The sequence below is a fragment of the Hetaerina americana genome, unplaced genomic scaffold (genome assembly GCF_022747635.1).
Source record: "Hetaerina americana unplaced genomic scaffold, ioHetAmer1.1.p SCAF_3, whole genome shotgun sequence".
NCBI lineage: Eukaryota > Metazoa > Arthropoda > Insecta > Odonata > Calopterygidae > Hetaerina > Hetaerina americana.
The window spans coordinates 16,035,849-16,054,434 of record NW_027286874.1 but is presented as its reverse complement, the minus strand read 5'-3'; the positions used below and the strand labels follow the sequence as shown (position 1 = coordinate 16,054,434).

General features: G+C 39.1%; 1 protein-coding gene across 1 annotated transcript; it reads left to right on the top strand.

The window, feature by feature from the left end:
• The first annotated feature begins 6,853 nt into the window (after positions 1-6,853).
• Positions 6,854-9,049, top strand: LOC139691086 (uncharacterized). Its single transcript, XM_071588831.1, has one exon. The coding sequence runs from the start codon at positions 6,854-6,856 to the stop codon at positions 9,047-9,049; it is 2,196 nt and encodes a 731-aa protein (XP_071444932.1).
• The last annotated feature ends 9,537 nt before the right edge of the window (positions 9,050-18,586 follow it).

The window sequence follows — 18,586 nt, the reverse complement described above, 5'->3', positions numbered from 1 at the left end:
CATAACCGGCAGAGGAATTGGAACCGTCCCCTCTACCCGCACGTGTGAATTTCACACGCCGTCGGACTAAGTACTGGGTGAACTATACCATCACTTACCAAACCGACCTCCGGGTTCATTACTGTGTTAATGGTTCTTTTTATATTGAAATGACGATTTGACATTACGAACCTTGACCCCATGAAGTCACCAGGAAAGAATTAAATAGAGATGAGAAACTCCTATTCCATTTTCGTTGTTGCGTTTTACGAGGTTAGAAGTAGGTAATTCTATTAAAGTATCTTTGGAATTGGGTGTGGTTAAACTAAGATGAACCCTAAAAAAGCTGTTAGTTAATCATTTAAAACTGTTATGTTTAGAATTGTAAGACGAATTGATTTTTGTGCACTAACATTTCCTTTATTAAATCCATATTTTAAGCACAATTACCTGATTTCATTCCCTAACATTATATTACGCCGACTGTTCAAATTACGTTGCTACCAGGTACATAGTCACTAGCAGGAGCACCGCGTTCAGAGGCTATAGAGGAGGATATCTTATGAAAACTCTCTAATCGTAAACCTGGAATTAGGCTTTAAGAATAGCCACAGGGTGGTGATAGATGATTGGAAGAAAATGGGTTCGTCTTGAGAACCTGGGGGTTTGTCAATGACTGGAGAATATATGTTATAGCGCATAAAATGTGAGGGATGCAGCCGTAATTATTTGGTGAAAAACCGCTTGTTTCGAAATAAAGTGAACCGTAGTTGAATTAATGTAATGGTTTGGTATTGCATGAGTCCTTGAGAATGGCGCGGACACGAGAACGATGGTTATGAGGTGGAGACTTCAATGCTTGGTTGATAAGTTCCTCGGGAAGATATACGCCAAGGAGTGAGGCCCTTGCAATTCTTATATTTTGCTGGTAATCGGTGGGAAATCCCAAATTGTATTTGCACTAGATAGTGATATCATGGATGTACAAGAAATTTACAGTTGTTTATTGAAACTGTTATTCATATTTCTCCGTGTATGCGCTTTCAAAATGTCACGGAGCAAAAATCATTCGCCTCGACCTGGATTGGAACCCGGATCCCTATATTTCCGGTTGAAAGCTTAAGCTAGTTGAGCTACCGAGGCGTCTTCTTGCACCGTGAATTGCATTGTGAAATTCTCGCCCTTCGGTGCACACACGTTTCACCATATACTGCGTTTAAGTCACTCTTGCTGGATTTTCTGCAGTTTATTTATAGCATCAAATCTTTTTTTAAGTTCCCTAAATGACGTCGGTGTTTAATTTTTTGACGATTTTTATCTCTTTCAAAATTTTATGCACTCCATGAACATTTTTTGGTAGTGTTTTTGGGGTAATTTTGGATTGTCACACTAGAATGAAAGGGAATAGGCGTAAGGGAATTGCTTGTGCACCTCTTTTTTTCGGTATTTCATTCATTTTGTGGATATGGCGTTAATACCCTCTTAATTACGGTTGTGATGCAACACACGTACTTGGTTATTAATACTAAATGCCAAAGTCTCATAAAACTTGCATCTGAAACTTGGAGAGGAATTTCCCAAGAATACATTTTAAAATTATTTTACCCCAAAGCTACTTAATCGGATTCAATAAATTTTTCTACTCGCATTCGATCAACGCATACAATTTTATAGATTGTGAACACGTATTTATAACCTCCTACTACTTAACAATTTGAATAAATCTAAGTCACTAGATGAACGCTCTTCGACATGGCAAGGGATTGGACAAATGTAGTGGGTCCGAAATTATCCCCGACCGTGCATAATGTAATTGTAAGCTATTTTGAAAAGGAATGTCGGCTATTTAATAAGCTAACGCTTCTATAAAATAAATTATTTACAATATCTTTTAAATTTAAATGCATAAAATACTGAGGAGTTGAAATGGTAAAGTTTATGGTATTTAAGGGATATCTATTATTTCCTCCAATTTTAGTAACTCACAAAGAATCACACGAAGAAAATTGGTGAAACGCTGATATTTATCGGCATAAGTCGTTTTAAAACTTTGTCCAAATCAAAACAAATAGCAGTTACTTGCGTCATTTAGAAAAAACTTCCATTGTCAGACGTGAAATAACGAACTGACGATGTGAGGGAGTCGGATAGGCTTCGCGTTCTTCTCATTTCAAGCGGGCTGAAGTATGTGAACAAGCATTTCTTCATATTTGCGTTGGGTAAATAATGTGGAGATGAATTTAAACCCGTTTACTGTTGGAACGGAATATGTAAGTGCTTAGAGTTATTGAGCTTTAGAAGCAGAGTTGTTTACTACTGCTAGACCAGGCTTATTTTGTATGATTTTTTTGTAACCGTGTTTACTGTCATAATCTTTAATTAAAAATGGCAAATATACTTTTTTAATTGTAACCTCCACTCCGCACACTACCTTTGGAGGAATATTGCTTTAGCTGAAACTGGATTCGAAAGTAAGTACAGCCAAATAAATTATTACGAATAATTCAGGATAGGCGTAGGTAAACTTTATTCTGTTTTACAACCATATGTGAAGTGTCACCTTAGGCATCGTGTTTTCGAACTTCTTTTAAGCCTTCAGAAATTTCTATTTGTAGACAAAAAATGATTATGTCCTCATTGATGTTATATTTTAACTATTCTAATATTTGGGCCGTATTATTAAATTAATTCCTTCATAATTTATAAATTATCAATCAATGTATTCGTTTCATTATTAGCATTTTTTGGGATTTCCCATTGTACGCTTCTCCGAAAGTTTCTATTAATTTGGGCTGATAAGTTATCGAGAGTCACATTATGAGAGTATAGTTATTCGTAGAAATAGCTTGAAAATGGTTTTTCAATGATTTAAATCAACCGCCTTTGTTTTTAACTAAATGTGATTCATTTTACTGCTTGACTAACGTTAAAATATGTAGGCGGTGTTGTTAGAGATTTGAGGTAATGAATTATTTCAGTTTTTTCGTTGCTGGTGGTGTTCCAACATAATGCTCCTTGTAAGTGTATGTTCGAGGTTTCTTTATATTCGAGGATACATTCTTTTTCATTAAACACATTGCCATGTTTTTTTGTAGCAATTTTAATGCGGATCCGATGAAGCGTCTCGGTCATATCAGATATTTAGCGTCCAATAATGAGGACAGAGTATTTTCAAATTCACGTTAGAAATGAACTGACAAATAATGATATGTTAAATGAGACATCTGCCTACTTTGATGCAGTAACGCCGATGGATAATGTATAGTACCAGGGTAAAACTATAATGATAAAGTAATTTATGTTTACACTATTTTATATTTGACCTGAAACCACAGTTTCACAATGAAAAAATTTAATAATATTATCTCAGGACTAAAACAAATAAAAAATACCATAACATCGAAATGTCTGTAGTGTGACTAACACAGTGTGACCATTGTAAATCATTTATTGTTTAACAAATCCTGGAATTGATGTTATACTTAAATTAGTGGATGCGTTAAGGGAATGCACTTATTAAATTTTATTAAATTTCGAGTATTTCTCCGGTGCTAGGTTTTTATGTGGCTTGGGGGTAAAATTGCCAACTCAAGTCGGTTAGGACTTAAATATGGGCACTTATAGCTTCTTTCTGAATTTTGAAAAAATGAGTTTCGGCCTGCATTTTTTTCCTCAAATAGATGATAATGATCACAATCCGAAAATATTTCAACCGAAGGTGTGGTTTTTGTGCCTTCGAATAATAATAGCCTAAACGATTTTGGAGGGAACTGAAAAAATTATATATTTAATGAAAATTTCGTGGAATTCCATGCTATAACAGCCGCGAATTTGAAAAGAAAATACTTGTATATCATTGAACTTTGGCGAATAAAACCTCACGAGTTGAACTAGGAGAATACTTAATAAATCTTTTCTCAATACCGTACCACATGTGCACGAATAAAGATCGTTAAGTCAAAGCTTGTATTATATTTATTCAACAGCTTCAGTTGAGTATACACTTAATAATTAACGGCATGCTGAATCGCTATGACAACTTACCAAGAGTTTCTTTACCTTTGCAAGAATCAGTATCGGATGATGCATGGGTCGAAACCGGTAGTCCCGTAATACATTTCTTGTTAAAATATAGAAACTTTTACTCAGTAAGTGATCGTGATTTTTCACAAAGTTGATTCTGAAACCATTGAGTTCACCATTTTTATTTACATTGTATGTTTGGAACAATCAATGGTGCTATTAGTAGAAAAACCTGTGAATACCCGTGTTGAGTTGAACGAGTTGGTTTATACATCTGCATAATACCCTGCCAGCCACATCTAGGGTGTGTGGCATAGGAAGATTACTCAACAGGCATGCAACATGTAAAATGAGGATTTTCTTAATTTTCAACACAACATTGTTGGAAGGCATAGTGCGGCTTTAATACTTTTAAATAATTTTTTAAAATTACTTTTTTAATTATATTTTTAGTATTGTTTTATATATTTTTATATATTTATTTTATATATTTAATATATTTTTAGTATATATTTTTAGTAATAGTAGCTGTGGGTGTAATTTTCCATGTTGTTGTTTTGCATGTGGTATTGTTCCTTTTACGGTTATTGACCTAACACCCCCGCCACACGCCCTTGCGGTGGCTTGCGGGGTTTTACGTAATGTATTGTTCCTTAAATTCGGCAAATTATCCATCATTATTTAGTATTAATGTTGATTAATTAACCAAGCTGTAATAGTATGTAGTATCAAAATTTCGAGATGATATCTTCCTGACGGTTCTTAACAAAAAGAAACAGACAATAGAGCAATGCTTGAAAAATCAAGGAATAGGAACAAAAAGAACTTTGTTACTAATTAATTTCCTACCTACAAGGATATTAAAGTTTTGTAATGTTATATTTACCCATACCGATATTGTAATCTTCCTACTAGCTCGTACAAAGGTGGTTTACTAGTACAATAAAACTATTTAAATTGAAAAATACTATAATACTTTTTGTTCTTGAGAATGATTTGTGAGTCATCAAGGTAAGGTGTTCTAGAGTGATAAATGCTTTATATTTAGGAGCACTGTTATCCTCTGAAATATTATTACTATGATTATATGAAGATCCATTAATTATCTACTAACAAATATTCGAGGTCATGAACAAATATTCGAGAGAAAATACTGTTTGGATGAGGTCGTTGCCTTTAATTAATCATTATCTTGATAATCGCGGAAATGATTTTTCAATTACCTCTTAATTATCATCAATATACACAATTACTCAAGACATCCGCTAAGAAAATTTTCAGAACTTCGTCATTACGCTAAAAAATGTACCTGAATTTTCATTGAACAATACGTAATATAATTTTAGGTTATTTTAACATTAATGGGGTATTTTTATTTGGGGTATTTTGTTTATGAATTGCAATAATAAAGTTAAATAGTATATTTAGGATAGCTGTAAAAATGTCATTTATCGACGAATTTATATTTTGAAACTTAAAAACTGCAATGGTTTTTCGATTCACTTCGGTGGTGGAAACTGACTTGCTTTTTTCTTTTCACACTTTATGAAACGTCGAAGTGAGTAATTATATATATGCATATATATATATATATATACACATACATATATATGTATATATATATACACACATATATACACACACACACACACACACACACACACACACACACACATATATATATATATATATATATATATATATATATATATATATATATATATATATACATAAGTATATATATATATATATATATATATACTTATGTGTATGTATACGTGTGTGTGTGTTCTGTCCCTCTCTTCCTTGATAAAGGTGGTCACGACCACCGAAAATTCGAAAAATAGTGAGTCTTTTTGTGTTTCTGTGTTTATGTCTGTGTCCACTAGTGCTAAGTGTTATGCATTATTATTCACGCCCGTGAGACTTTCAAAAAGTATTATATATTTATACATATAATATCATTTTGTACTTTTCTAGAAATTTGTATATGATGCCCAAGTTTTAAATGCAATTTTTAATGCTCAACGTTTAAAGTTGTACCGTGTGTAATGGTTATATTTTGCGATTAATTCTTCATTTTCATTTAGCGGATGGCATTCTCTCTCGCTTGCATTGAATCAATTATTTTAATATAGCATCCAGTAATCCGCAAAGGTGAAATGGATTTGATGTTTCGATAACATTAAAATGTTAAAATACATACCTGATGTCGTAAAATGATTGAATTTCGATGATGCAGTTGAATCTCTAAATCGAAATAGATAAACTTGGTTTCCATCCTACCTGAGCCTCGGCACAAAAAAAGTATATCTTGAGGTCTTATGAGCCTCAACTTTCTTTCTAACCTTATTATAGAATCGAAATGACGATATTTCCTCTTTTTTATTTCCCTTATTATAGACTCACCATTTCGAGACGGCGTTTCGACCGTGAAGCTGGGCAGACGGAACTAACTGGAACGACTAATTACCTGCTGACCAGAATGCTGGGATTCACCTGAAAAGAGGGATAAGGAGATCATACCATGCTCCAAAAACGATTGCTCCCCTCCCCTTTCTCCTCCCTCTTCCTCGTAGCTCTCCTCCTCCTCTCCTTGCCTCCCCCGCCCTTCTCCCTTGCCACCCCGCTCTCCCTCTCGCACTCCAACCTCGCCTACGGCAATGGGACTTGTGACGAGAGGGACTCGTGCTCTTCGGGAGCCAAATCGCTCGACTGGCGTGATCGAAATTGCTTGTGCGACTCCACCTGCAAAACGTACGACGACTGCTGTCCGGATTCCCGATGGAAGCCCAGCAGAGGCGTCGGTCACTTCTCCTGCGTGCCAATGCGCCATCTCGGTGGGATATATATGAAGTCCTCCTGCCCCTCCGGAACCAGTCAAGATGTCCGAAGGAGATGCGAGGAGAAGGGGGGCGATGACGTAAAGGACGTGGTGTCTATCAAAATGCCAGTGACGTCCCTGGTGACGAATGTGACGTATGTCAACGCCCACTGCGCTCTTTGCAACGGAGACCTGAACGGAAGGGCTCCCGATGACTTCGTGGTGTGGACTCCCAGGCTCGAGTGCCCGTCCATCCACGATATCCCCTTCGGGTCCACCACAGAGCCCCCGATGCCGTCCAAGTGGCTTCCAACCTACGATGAATCCCGACGCGTCTGGGGAGTAATGGAGAAGGGAAGCTTCCACTTCTGCACCGCAGATCCGATGGCACCGCCCATCGCGGCCTCCCTCGTACGGAGGTGCCGCACGGGCGTCGTCGATTCCTGCGCTCCGGACTGGCCTGACGACATCGTTGGACTGCGCTCGGCCATCAAACGACGCTGCGGTGCTCCTGGATCCACTGCTCACGTATTTCTCGGGGCGAAGACCTACCGCAACGCGGCTTGCGCGGTCTGCAACCGAGTGCCCGTTCACGAACTGTCCTGTGCCCCTCCCTTGACGAGATCCCTGGGCGCGGCGGCCAAAGACTTCAACCCGGTTGCTTTCTCCGTCCTCTTTGATTTCGGTATCCCTCAGGGCGAATATCTCCCTGGTGGCAAGGGCGGCGTGGATCCTGGACCCCTGTCCGCTCGACTGACTGCCCATGGATGTCCAGGTGAGACACCGCTATTTGATCCTTTCCTCAGACGGTGCCGTGACCTTCTCTGTCCTGAAATGGGACAACGATGGGTTCGCAACCGCTGTGTGGAAATCGGGAGGGTGATTGAAGAGGAAACAAGAGAGGTGCCGACCGCCGGGGTTGTGAAGGTGGTGGGACTGAGTAATAATGGTGCGGACCATCCCAGAGAAAAGAACTTGACGACCATTTATCTCTACCCTTCACCAGCAGCTGTCGTAATGGGATACCTTACTATCATTGGTGTCGCAGCATCTGCACTGTTCTTGATCCTTCACCTCGTGGCGTTCGCCTTACTGAAGGAACTGCGCACCGCATCCGGCCGCAATCTGGCATCACTCTGTATTGCGCTGTTGATCGCGTATTCTGCTTTTTTCGCCGGAACATTTAACACTACACCTCTGGGGTCTTCTGAGGTATCTGGGGGATGCTTGGCAGCGGCAACGCTAGCTTTGTTCGGACTGCTGGCTGCGTTTTGTTGGTCTTCCGCTTTGGCTTTCGACGTTTGGAGAACTTTACGACGCGCCACGGTGCATCTGCACGCTCCGAGCGATTCTGTTGGCGGTTCTGGAGGAAAACGTAGATTCGCCATCTACTCTGCTTTCTCGTGGGCTCTTCCAGCAGCCCTTGCGGCGATTGCATTGTCCTTGGACATCCGAACGGGAGGTCAGGCTTGCATATTCTCTGTCACCGCCTCGGTCTCCTATCGGTCGGACGGGAACATGAATATGTCGGTCGGCATTCCAACAACTCTTCCGCAGACCTCAATTACTCAGAATGTACCAAACGATCACTGTCCCCTGTCTCCTTTGTTGACAACCCTAACCCCAGCTTTTGGCTTGCACCCTAGCGGTGCCTGCTGGTTCGGGCGACGGTCATCACTTCTGATTCTGTTCGCCGCTCCATTAGCCATCTCCACAGTAGCCAATGCTCTCTTGTTTATTTTGAGCGCTCGTACAATTTCGCAGGCCACGTTCAGGCAGTCAATCGCCCCTACCTCGGCAGCACCAATCAAGCACGGCCCGCCCCAGGCCGTACGCTCTTTCCGTCTTCACCTCCGGCTTGCTTTGCTCTCCGGTCTCTCTTGGTCTGCCGGTCTTTTGGCTGGGTGGTTAGACATTCCACCCCTCTGGCTTGTTGCCGTGCTTTTGACGTCGCTTCACGGAGTATTCCTGACGGTGGCTTTCACGTGTACGAGCAGGGTGAAAAGGGCGATGAGAAGGTTCTTGACCAGGTGCAGGAAGAAGGGGAGTTTGCAGGGGAGCGGCTCGACGGGAAGCAAGGGGCCGCTCACGCCCGCGTCTCCTGCATCACCTGCTTCTTGGTCCTCGACTTCATCCAATGGCGAAAGCGGCGTCACCAGAAAGTCGGACATATCTTCAGCAGCCACCAGGCAAAGAACTCAATCTGTGGATACCCTATACTAGACAAGTTACCTTAATCAGTGATGATTCTTCTCATCAAGCAAACTTGCTTGACTACGGGCAAGTGGGTGAGAAAATTGCGATAATCACATTTTGAGTTGTTAAATGTGGTGCCACCGAGTTTACTCGATGTTTGAAGTTGTTTTCTTTCAGGTATGTTAGCTGTGAAGCCAAGCTTGATTATAAAGTTTGAGGGCAATGCACTCTATGAGTCAGTCGTTCGGACGCACCAAAATGACTTCTACCAGTGATCGCCGTGTGAAATTATGGCAAAAGCACGCGATATACGAGTATGGCTTTGTTTGTTATAGAACTTGTAAATATAAAAATGTATACATCTGCTCAATCTATAAGTCCACATGAAGGAAAGAGCATTGAAATCGATACGGTTGTTGTTGAACCGTTACGATTCGCATCGAGTTGAAAAAATCTGTTATTTTTAGTACACGCAATTGCGTGTAGTCGTTTGTCTTACCTTGATGCATAATTGTCGTCTTACGCAGAATATATTTTTGTTTCCGTTGAAAACACTGCAATATTTGTAACTAAATGAAATCTTAGCAAAGAAGTTGATAATTAAAGAAAGTATGCAAATGTAAATATCAGGTACTTGTTAACTGTGTATGTGTATGAGCTGTGATTAAGAATCAAATTTACGTAGTATTATCTCTATCGGCGATCATTCTGGTCATTGTACTTATTTTTGTTCAGGAATGATTGAAGCTTATAGCTGAAGGCGAGTGAATGAGAATGTTAATTGTAAAGATACTTTAACCAAAGAAGAAGAGGAAGAAAAATCATTTTCGCCCCCTCGCTTCCCTTATTTCGATCAATTTAGCTGGGAAAGGAGCAGAAAGGCTATTTCTCTACCACTCTGACCTGTCGTTATTTGGACCCTTTGAATTAAAGGGTTGAGGTGGAAGGAGAAGGGAGGTAATCTGATTTTGTTCATTAAAATAAAATGTAAATACAATATAAGGCCTATGATCAGCTTGGAAAGAGATTTAAATTGACATACAAAATCCAGGTTTTTATGTTACCATTTTTATATTGAAGGAATTGTATTTATATTTTACAATAAAAATTATTAAAAATGAAAATATTGACTTTCAATCCAACCTGATAATTACGTTCAATAGAAAGACTTGATCCGGGTGAAATTTGTGGTCAATGTGCTGACATATTGTCTTACAATTATTTATTGTAGCATAGGTCCGTTTCCTTTTAAGTATACGGTTTCCGTTCAACAGAGAAACACTTTACTTACAACTTATCTCAAACAATATTTTCAATCTTTCTCCTCAAGCCTCTGAAAACTGGTAGTCTGCCAAATATGATATTTACCGCAGAGTCCTTGTTGGAACTCAATCCCCCATTTGTACCTCATCCCAAAATTGTATTTAGAGTGAATACTCGTAAAACTAGATAAATTAGAATTTCAAAATACATGACCCTGAAAGGAGATTCATTTCTCGAAAGTGAAGATAAAATGTCTCATCAGTCTTGACTCTTGTTTGAGTACCTGCCAAGATGTGGTTTTATATGCTAGCCGATCCCACAACGCTATTCCGGCTGGATCCTGATTAGGTCCGTGACTGGTGATTAGCTCACAATTTAACTTTTTCAAAAATGAAAGTTCGGATAAGACGTTTTTGATAGTAAAAAGGATCCTGTATCGGCGGAGCACTGGAAGAATTTAACTATCGAATTTATGTGATATTATGGAGGGAATGATAAGTTTTAGGCGTTTAAATTCCTAGATTTCTTTATCGTAATCCAGCGCATGAGACATTCGTGCTGGAGTCTCATGGAAATGTGCACCATAAATTATGGTACGCTCATATGGTATAGTATGGATGCCTGCATAAACTTCATAGTTCAAAAGGTGACGAACGTGCTATCTGTTTTCATCCTTCTTTGATACCAAACCCTAACAGCTTTTATTTATTTGCGGGTTTCTAAGTTATGTAGAGCTACAATATTTTTAAAACAGTGAATGACATCAAGTCATATTATTATCGTGACCCAATGAACAATAGGACCTTCGGTAGCGCCGAATGGCATGACATCTCGTGCCATCTATTTTAATGATTTTCTGGGAAAAACAAGATAGCCATGCTTGCCATGTCAGTGTCAGTAATGAGGTTCCGCAACTACAACCTGTATTTTGAAGGAGTGGGCTTGAGATTTTCCGTGGATTTTAGTTTAAATATGACCATCGAGTTTTCCAAGGGAAGAGTTCCTCAACAAAAAGTAAGTATATCATTGAGTTTTGAATAATAATTTACTAATGAAGTCGGATTTAATAATTAACTTTAAATAAAGGACCGAGTCAAAACTCAATCCTTTAATTTCATTCAGGATTTCTGGACTGGAGAATGGAGTCTTACTTTGATTCATTTATTGACATACAATCATATTGTGAATTTTATTAAACTAAAATTACAAAGACAAACGTTACAAGCTATGTTTGGTGGGTGACTGACCTAAAGTAGCTGATTTGAATCCCTCTCGTATATAGATTTTCTGTACCCTCAAGCCCCAAGCCTCAAGCATTTGAGAAATTATCTCTGTAATGTGAGCGTACAAATCGCATCTAATTGCAGGAAATAGCATTCATTTATCTATAATATTACGTGAGAGCACCATTTCTTAATATGTTTCATCACAGAAACTCAGTTATTTGCTCTCACGGACATCAGTGCGTCGCGGTAGTCCAGGGTTAGCGCGTCGGACTACTGACCGGAGGATCCGGGTTCGATTCCCGGCCAAGTCTCTCTGTACCTGTGAATTTCACACGCTGTCGGGTGTAATACTGGATGTATTCTACCAAACCGACCTTCGAGTTGATTTCTGTGTCTATGGTTTTTTTTTTACATCGGTACAGTTCATCAGCACGCTGGCTCGATCAGTAATTGTCCATCTATCGCAATAATATCATAGATTTACCCTTTGGTTGAGTTGAATTTGTAAACCCCCGAACGAATATTCCATTAAATACAGGGTCCACTATAAAAGTAAGGGTTCTATTCCCGGGTCCATATCTTCCTGGGAAACCATAACCGGCACAGATAAAGGAACCGACATTTGAGCTATATCGACGTAATAAGGCTCTATAGTAGCCACCTGCTATAATGGGCTGCCTCAATGAGTCATTTCAGCGTCATAGGTTAAACTTCCAATTTGATTTTTTTATTTAGTTTTGGTTTGAAAATTCACTGTAAATATTTTCAAACTTCGGAGTGATATATTTATAGCCTTGGGAAGATACACGAGGTAATCCTCAGCACATACCTCCGCATTAAGTATGGACTCATTGGATATTTATTTCAATCGTTTTTTATCCTGGAAATGTTTTTAAGTAGAAAAAATATTTGTATTTCCCACGTTAAAAGAACTAGAAAGTGGAGGATGTAGTAGTTCAGTGGGTAGAAGACTGCTATACTGCCGGAGAGCTCGAATTTGATTCCCTGTCCTCATGTGTGAATTTCACACGCCGTCGGACTTAGTACTGGGTGAACTATACCATCACTTACCAAACCGACCTCCGGGTTCATTACTGTGTTAATGGTTCTTTTTATATTGAAATGACGATTTGACATTACGAACCTTGACCCCATGAAGTCACCAGGAAAGAATTAAATAGAGATGAGAAACTCCTATTCCATTTTCGTTGTTGCGTTTTACGAGGTTAGAAGGAGGTAATTCTATTAAAGTATTGTAAACTCCCGAACGAATATTCCATCAAATACAGGGTTCACTACAAAAGTAATGCACATTCTTAAGGAAAAATGGATTAATTAATCGTACTCGTATTAATGCTTAAAATTCTTCAAAATGCTCTCCCCATGCATCAATACACTTGGCGTGTGGGCTGGGCGCTCCAGCACGCCGTGTTGCAAAGTCGAAAAACACACTTCACGCGGAGACACGTCTGTCCGCTCAGACTGCTCGGAGGAAGCTGGCAACCGGCTGCATTCGAAGGGCAGACCCCGCACCACATTTCCCAACCGATTTTACTACCTGCCAAGGATAGTCGCGGCGCAATAAAACCATGCGCATTACTTTCAAAATAGGTTTTGTACTTCCTTTGACGCTATTTCAAGCTGCTAAAACTCCAGAGGTTGCGATAATTATCCGATTCTAATTCTTTTTCTAAATAATTATCAGTCGTAACTGTGATATATATCTATATTAACTTATCCAGCGTAACTTATAAGTACGGTTTTGCCATCAGGTGTTTCTGAGTGACGAGTCCATAAGAACTTATAAATTGAATTGTAGCTAGCTGAAAAAGGTTACAGACGGTATTGGTGAATGTCATTTTGCCTCTGTAAAACAGAGTGAAATTTTAATTAAAGTATTCCTCATAGTATTTACAACGAATGGTCTGAAATTCGCATTTTAGTGTTGACGCTTTGGAAATTGAACTTCTATGAACTGACTAACAGACTAATCGAAAAATTCTTATATTTAGAGTTTAACGTGTCACCTCTCGGATTTCCCTCATCATGGCATAACAACCACGATGGCATTGACGATTTCTGGATCCAGGAATGATACCCAGAAGATCTTATCGCGGTCTATCAAAGTGCTTGTAGGTATTGAGTTGGAAATTGTGGTAATTTGTTGATTGGAATTTGTATAAAACGGCGTGAAAGGAGTAGACACGCACAGAGTTGTAACTTACAGCAAATTCACTGAAGTTTTCATAAGCAAAAAAAATTTTCTAAATACATGCGTCGAGAGTTCATCGTCCATGCAAGTTATTGGATAAATTTCTTACTACATCCTAAGGTGCAATTATTTGTTGGATTATAGTGTTATAAGCCACTGTGGGTATAGTTTTACAGATATGTATTGACTTTGCATGTGGTTCTGTGCTCTTTTACGGGTGGTGACCTAACACCCCCCGCCACACGCCCTTACGGAGTATTGTCTAGATGTAGCTGTAGAGATGCCCTTTTGCCGTCGAGGACGGAGGAAACTAGGTAGACTTCAAAATCCGACGAGAAAGAAACTCTATTTAACCCATCAAATGTGCATGTGTCTTGAGGTATTTTTATGGGAACCGACTTATCGACAACTATTGCCCGCTGGACTAAAAAAATGTATCCTCTTCTGAGTTTTCACCCAAGAGGAGAATTCTTTTTCGGAGAGAAGCATCACCAAAGATGTTGCAATCACAGAGGAAGGAATAGCAAGCTCAGTGTGAAAGATGTCGCCCTCATCGGGAGACTTTCTAACTCATTGCTACCTGGACGTGAGCAAATTAATTTTGGCTTCTCCTGTAGAAGGTAATTTAGTTCCGTAAGAGAAACGAAAAACCGTTCCAAACTTCGGGTTGATTACAGTTTTTTTGTTTTTTTTTTTAACGAATGTTTGCAATCTTCTTTTCATAACCTTCTTTACGCAATCTTTTATCGTTTTTTTCTATTCGGTGACTATTCTGGCACGCTTGATGAAATATAGTTTAAAATAATAATTGAACTAAACGCCTGTAAAATGATACCTTACCGCAGACGCTCTGAAAGTAATCCAGCATTTTTACCAACAAATTTCGGTGTAATGGTAATGGAGGAGGAAGAAAGACTTTAACTTTCATTTCCTGTCTTCGGGTAGAAAGTCATGGAAGGGACTATGAAGTAAAAAAATGTATCTGATTAATTTTCATCGTCTTCCAGTAGAAACTGAATGGCATGCTTAGTTTATGGTGTCTGTGCCATGCACATTTAGTGAAGCCTTACGGTGACAAAGCGAGATTACTTCCCGTAACAAGAGAGAGAAATTTCTTTTTTTTTCGTTTCTTCTACATCAAAACTTTACTGTATGAAATAGTGAAACCTATATTGTGTAATTATATTAATTGCCGGAAATGAAACTTATACCACGGCTAAAAAAAGGTGAAATTGTTATTCTTAAACTCCTCTGCCCACTTGCGCATAGAACACCGACAATTAATTAAGCACCAAAAATAATAGCATCTAAAAAAATTAATGTGTTCAAAAGCTTCCATTCGTTTATTTATGTGGACAATAAAAACTAGCCATTGGGATAATTAATCGCAATGGCTAGTTTTCATTGTCAGTATTGAGCCAGACTGTCATATGGAGCTAACGGATTAACTGTCAGACTTGCGAAATTTTGTTTCCTACGTAGTTCTGAGTAGGTTAACTTGGATACTCTGGGAAATAACTTGGGGTATTTCATGCCTTGACCCTTCTCAACCTTAAAGTTGCCAATATTTTTCCTTTAGTATGGAATTTTGCGAAATGGATGGAATGAATTTGAAGATATAACACGTCGCTGGTACTCAATGCGACGGCGTGTACCTACGGAAAGGCGGTATTTTCATGGAAAAAAAGTTGCATTAGAATTTTAATGGTAACCTTATTTACATTCCGTTTGTAAACTGGGGTATATTTTACAGCAGTTTAAAAAGTTCGCGTATTCAGGCGGAATTTTGGACGACACAGGGCATGGAAGGACTCCAACAGCAGGAAATAGGTGTTCGCAAAAGAAGCTTTAACAAAGAAGAAGTCGTCATTAATGATGATGTGACTCAGAGTAAAGGGAAAGAGAATATTCAAATATGGATCTTAAATCCGCGTTAAATGGATAACTGACTCCCTAAACTCTTTTTCGGGCAAATTTTTTTGCAGAGAAGAATTTTCTGTTCTAACTTCAATGTGATCTTATGATCTAAAAAATGATCTTATGATGGTAGCAAAATATATAACTCTTATAAAATGTAATCAAGAATCTTAGTGTTTCTGAGATTGCCATCATATTGGTATTTAAATTCCCATCATTTAAGGGCAAGGAAATAGTGTTTCTTCTAAATAAATATATTTGTAGTCAATTCTCAGGTATTCATCGAGCTGAACTTTCAGAGAAACTTCAGGCGGAAGGAAAAAAAATCGCCCATTCAACCCTGGATGCACGCATTTAGCAATATGCAAGCAGATTTCATACCGAGTCATCTCAATTCTCATCAATGATACCAACAATTTCGTCAAATATTCCAGTATTTCAGTATAGTTTTATATGCAAAAAATTATTGCCATAAAAAATACCATCCAATTCGACTTAAAATTTTACTTGTGTTGTTTCCATTGATATGCAGACCCCCTCTTTATATTTCGCGAAGTGGTCCGAGGGAGGGAAAGAATAGGCATTTTGAATAGAATTGAGGGGTACGAAATTTGGGATATTTGTTGCACGTTCGTCAGGGGTTACTTGTGCTTTAGTTAGGCAGGTGAGATCGGGGAAGGAAAAAATAAGGTATTTGGGATGGAGTTAAGTGAGATAGAAAGTACCGAGATATAAGGAAAAAGTTACTGTAATCGCTAGTATGGTGTTCGAGGATTATCTATATGCTAGTCAGGGCTCAGAGGTACAGTATTGTGCTGTGCCATGGTCCATCGAAAATCTACTCTAAACCATACTGATATTTTTTTCTAATTCAAGCTATGAATTCATTTGAAATCGACTTCTGTGATTGTAACCATTATTTTACGCTCATATTCACTCATATGGACCGTGGGCCGACAGTAGAAAAAATCTGGTTAAGAAACCGACGGAAATGGGTTGTTAATACAGTATTTAAAAATAATTGTATTCGATAAAACTGTGGAGGGCATAAACAGAAACAAGATATTTGACTTTGAGTAAATTGGTAGACTGCAAGCATAGTTAAAGTGACCCATCCCATAAAGTGTATCTATTCCACAGGAAACTGCAAATAGAGTGTAAAATTCGAACTGTCGCAAAAATATATCCGACTGGACTGAAATGTTAAACGACCCATCGAGCCTCTTGTGAGTGAATCTCGAATGAGATGTGTGTTCAGAAAGAGGCATTTCCAAGAAAGGCAATTTCGGGTCATTCCTTCCGCAGTTGCACCCGACCATGAGAATCGTTCATGCATGGTAATTGGGAGAAGGTCCTTTACTTTCGGGAGAAAATCATTCGCTTTTTATACGCTGTTACATCTGAATGTTTAACAAGATTTTCTCATGCGATTCTGTGCCTCGTTTCCGCCGAAACCCGAATTACTGCGTGCTCTCCAGCTCCCTTTTCTCTCTCCAAGAGTCCTTCCTAGTTCCGGGGTACTGCATCACCAAGATCATTTTTATCTGGGTCAGTTTTTTATATTAAAGACATCCATTATTCTTAAAAGGTTTGCGATAAAGTGCATTTTCGGATAATAGCGTTTCGGCATTGGATGTGACATTAGTCCAAGGAAAGTTGATAAGATCGACTTCCTGTCGAGGGTTATGATGTGATGAGGAGTAAAAGTCCATGTTTTACTTAGGTTGGTAGGATTTTCCAATGTTCTGTTCCCTTCCGCTTTTACCATAACTTTGAGGAAAGACAGATTTCTTTTTATTCGAATTTTGCTGTCAATATTGTTGCAGTGCGTCGTGGTTTTGCTAAATTGGTACGTTTCTTACCCCTGGGGGCCGGATGGCGAAGTTATAATAAAAGTATCTTTCGGGTTTAAATATTATTAAGCTGTCGGTTAAATTATTTAATCCGGAGGACTGCGATTGCCGATAATAGGAGTGAATATTCTCTTTCCCATGGTGTATTCGTTCCATAAGAAGCACGTAAGCTGTCGGCTCAACTTACTTTTACTGGATCCTTCTCAAGTTAACTCTTTTACTCTTTCCGTAGTTTTCTGACGACATTTCAGAGAAAAAGGGATACCGCATAAAGAGTTAGGTAGCAGAGAAACTGTAACGTTAATTATGATCTAAAATAATAAATTTTAGTGGGCCAGATAAGCTTCAAGCTGAGTAGTAGCTTATGGAGAGCAATGAACCCCACCAAGTGGTTCCATGTTACGCAATCCTTTCATTGCGTGTTGCGCTGAAGAAAATTATAATTAAGAAGGATTTTCTTCTTGAGAAATGGATCCCTTCAGTGAAAGTGTCGTTGTAACTTTAATCAGGTTTGGGAGATGATACGAACCGACCTGATGACTCGTCTACGTGCGTTCTGCGAGGAACTATTTTGGAGAAATCTACGGAAGGAGTTTCAGAAAAAAATCTTGCATGCATTCGTTTTTAAAAAAAAGACTCTTTCGAAAAGGCTAATGAAAATTATTATGTTTTTCTGCCGAGGCAGAGAAGGAACCACGACGCAATTATCTCACCATCAAGAACAGTTAAAGCGATGAAACAATTGCGTCGTGAGCTGTCTGCTCGGCGCTTGGGTACGCTCCGGTAATATCGCCCAACGTGATAATTAAGGTTTCGTGTAACGGTTTGGAAGGTCGTTTGGCCGAAGGCGTCGGAGCGACGGTGGTCCCCCCTTCCCATTCATTCTCGAGTTTGACATCCCCGTGCCAAGCGCGTCTTCTTTTCACTTTCAGTACAGCGCGCTAAAAGGGAAAGGGAACGCGGATGAGTAATGACCATTGCGCTAGAGCTGTCGCCATTCTGATTCCAAGGATCATATCGACACTTAATTGGTGGCGGACCCGCAAGCATGCGCAGGGCCCAGTTTCTCTTCTTTTTTTCAAGTTATTCCAGT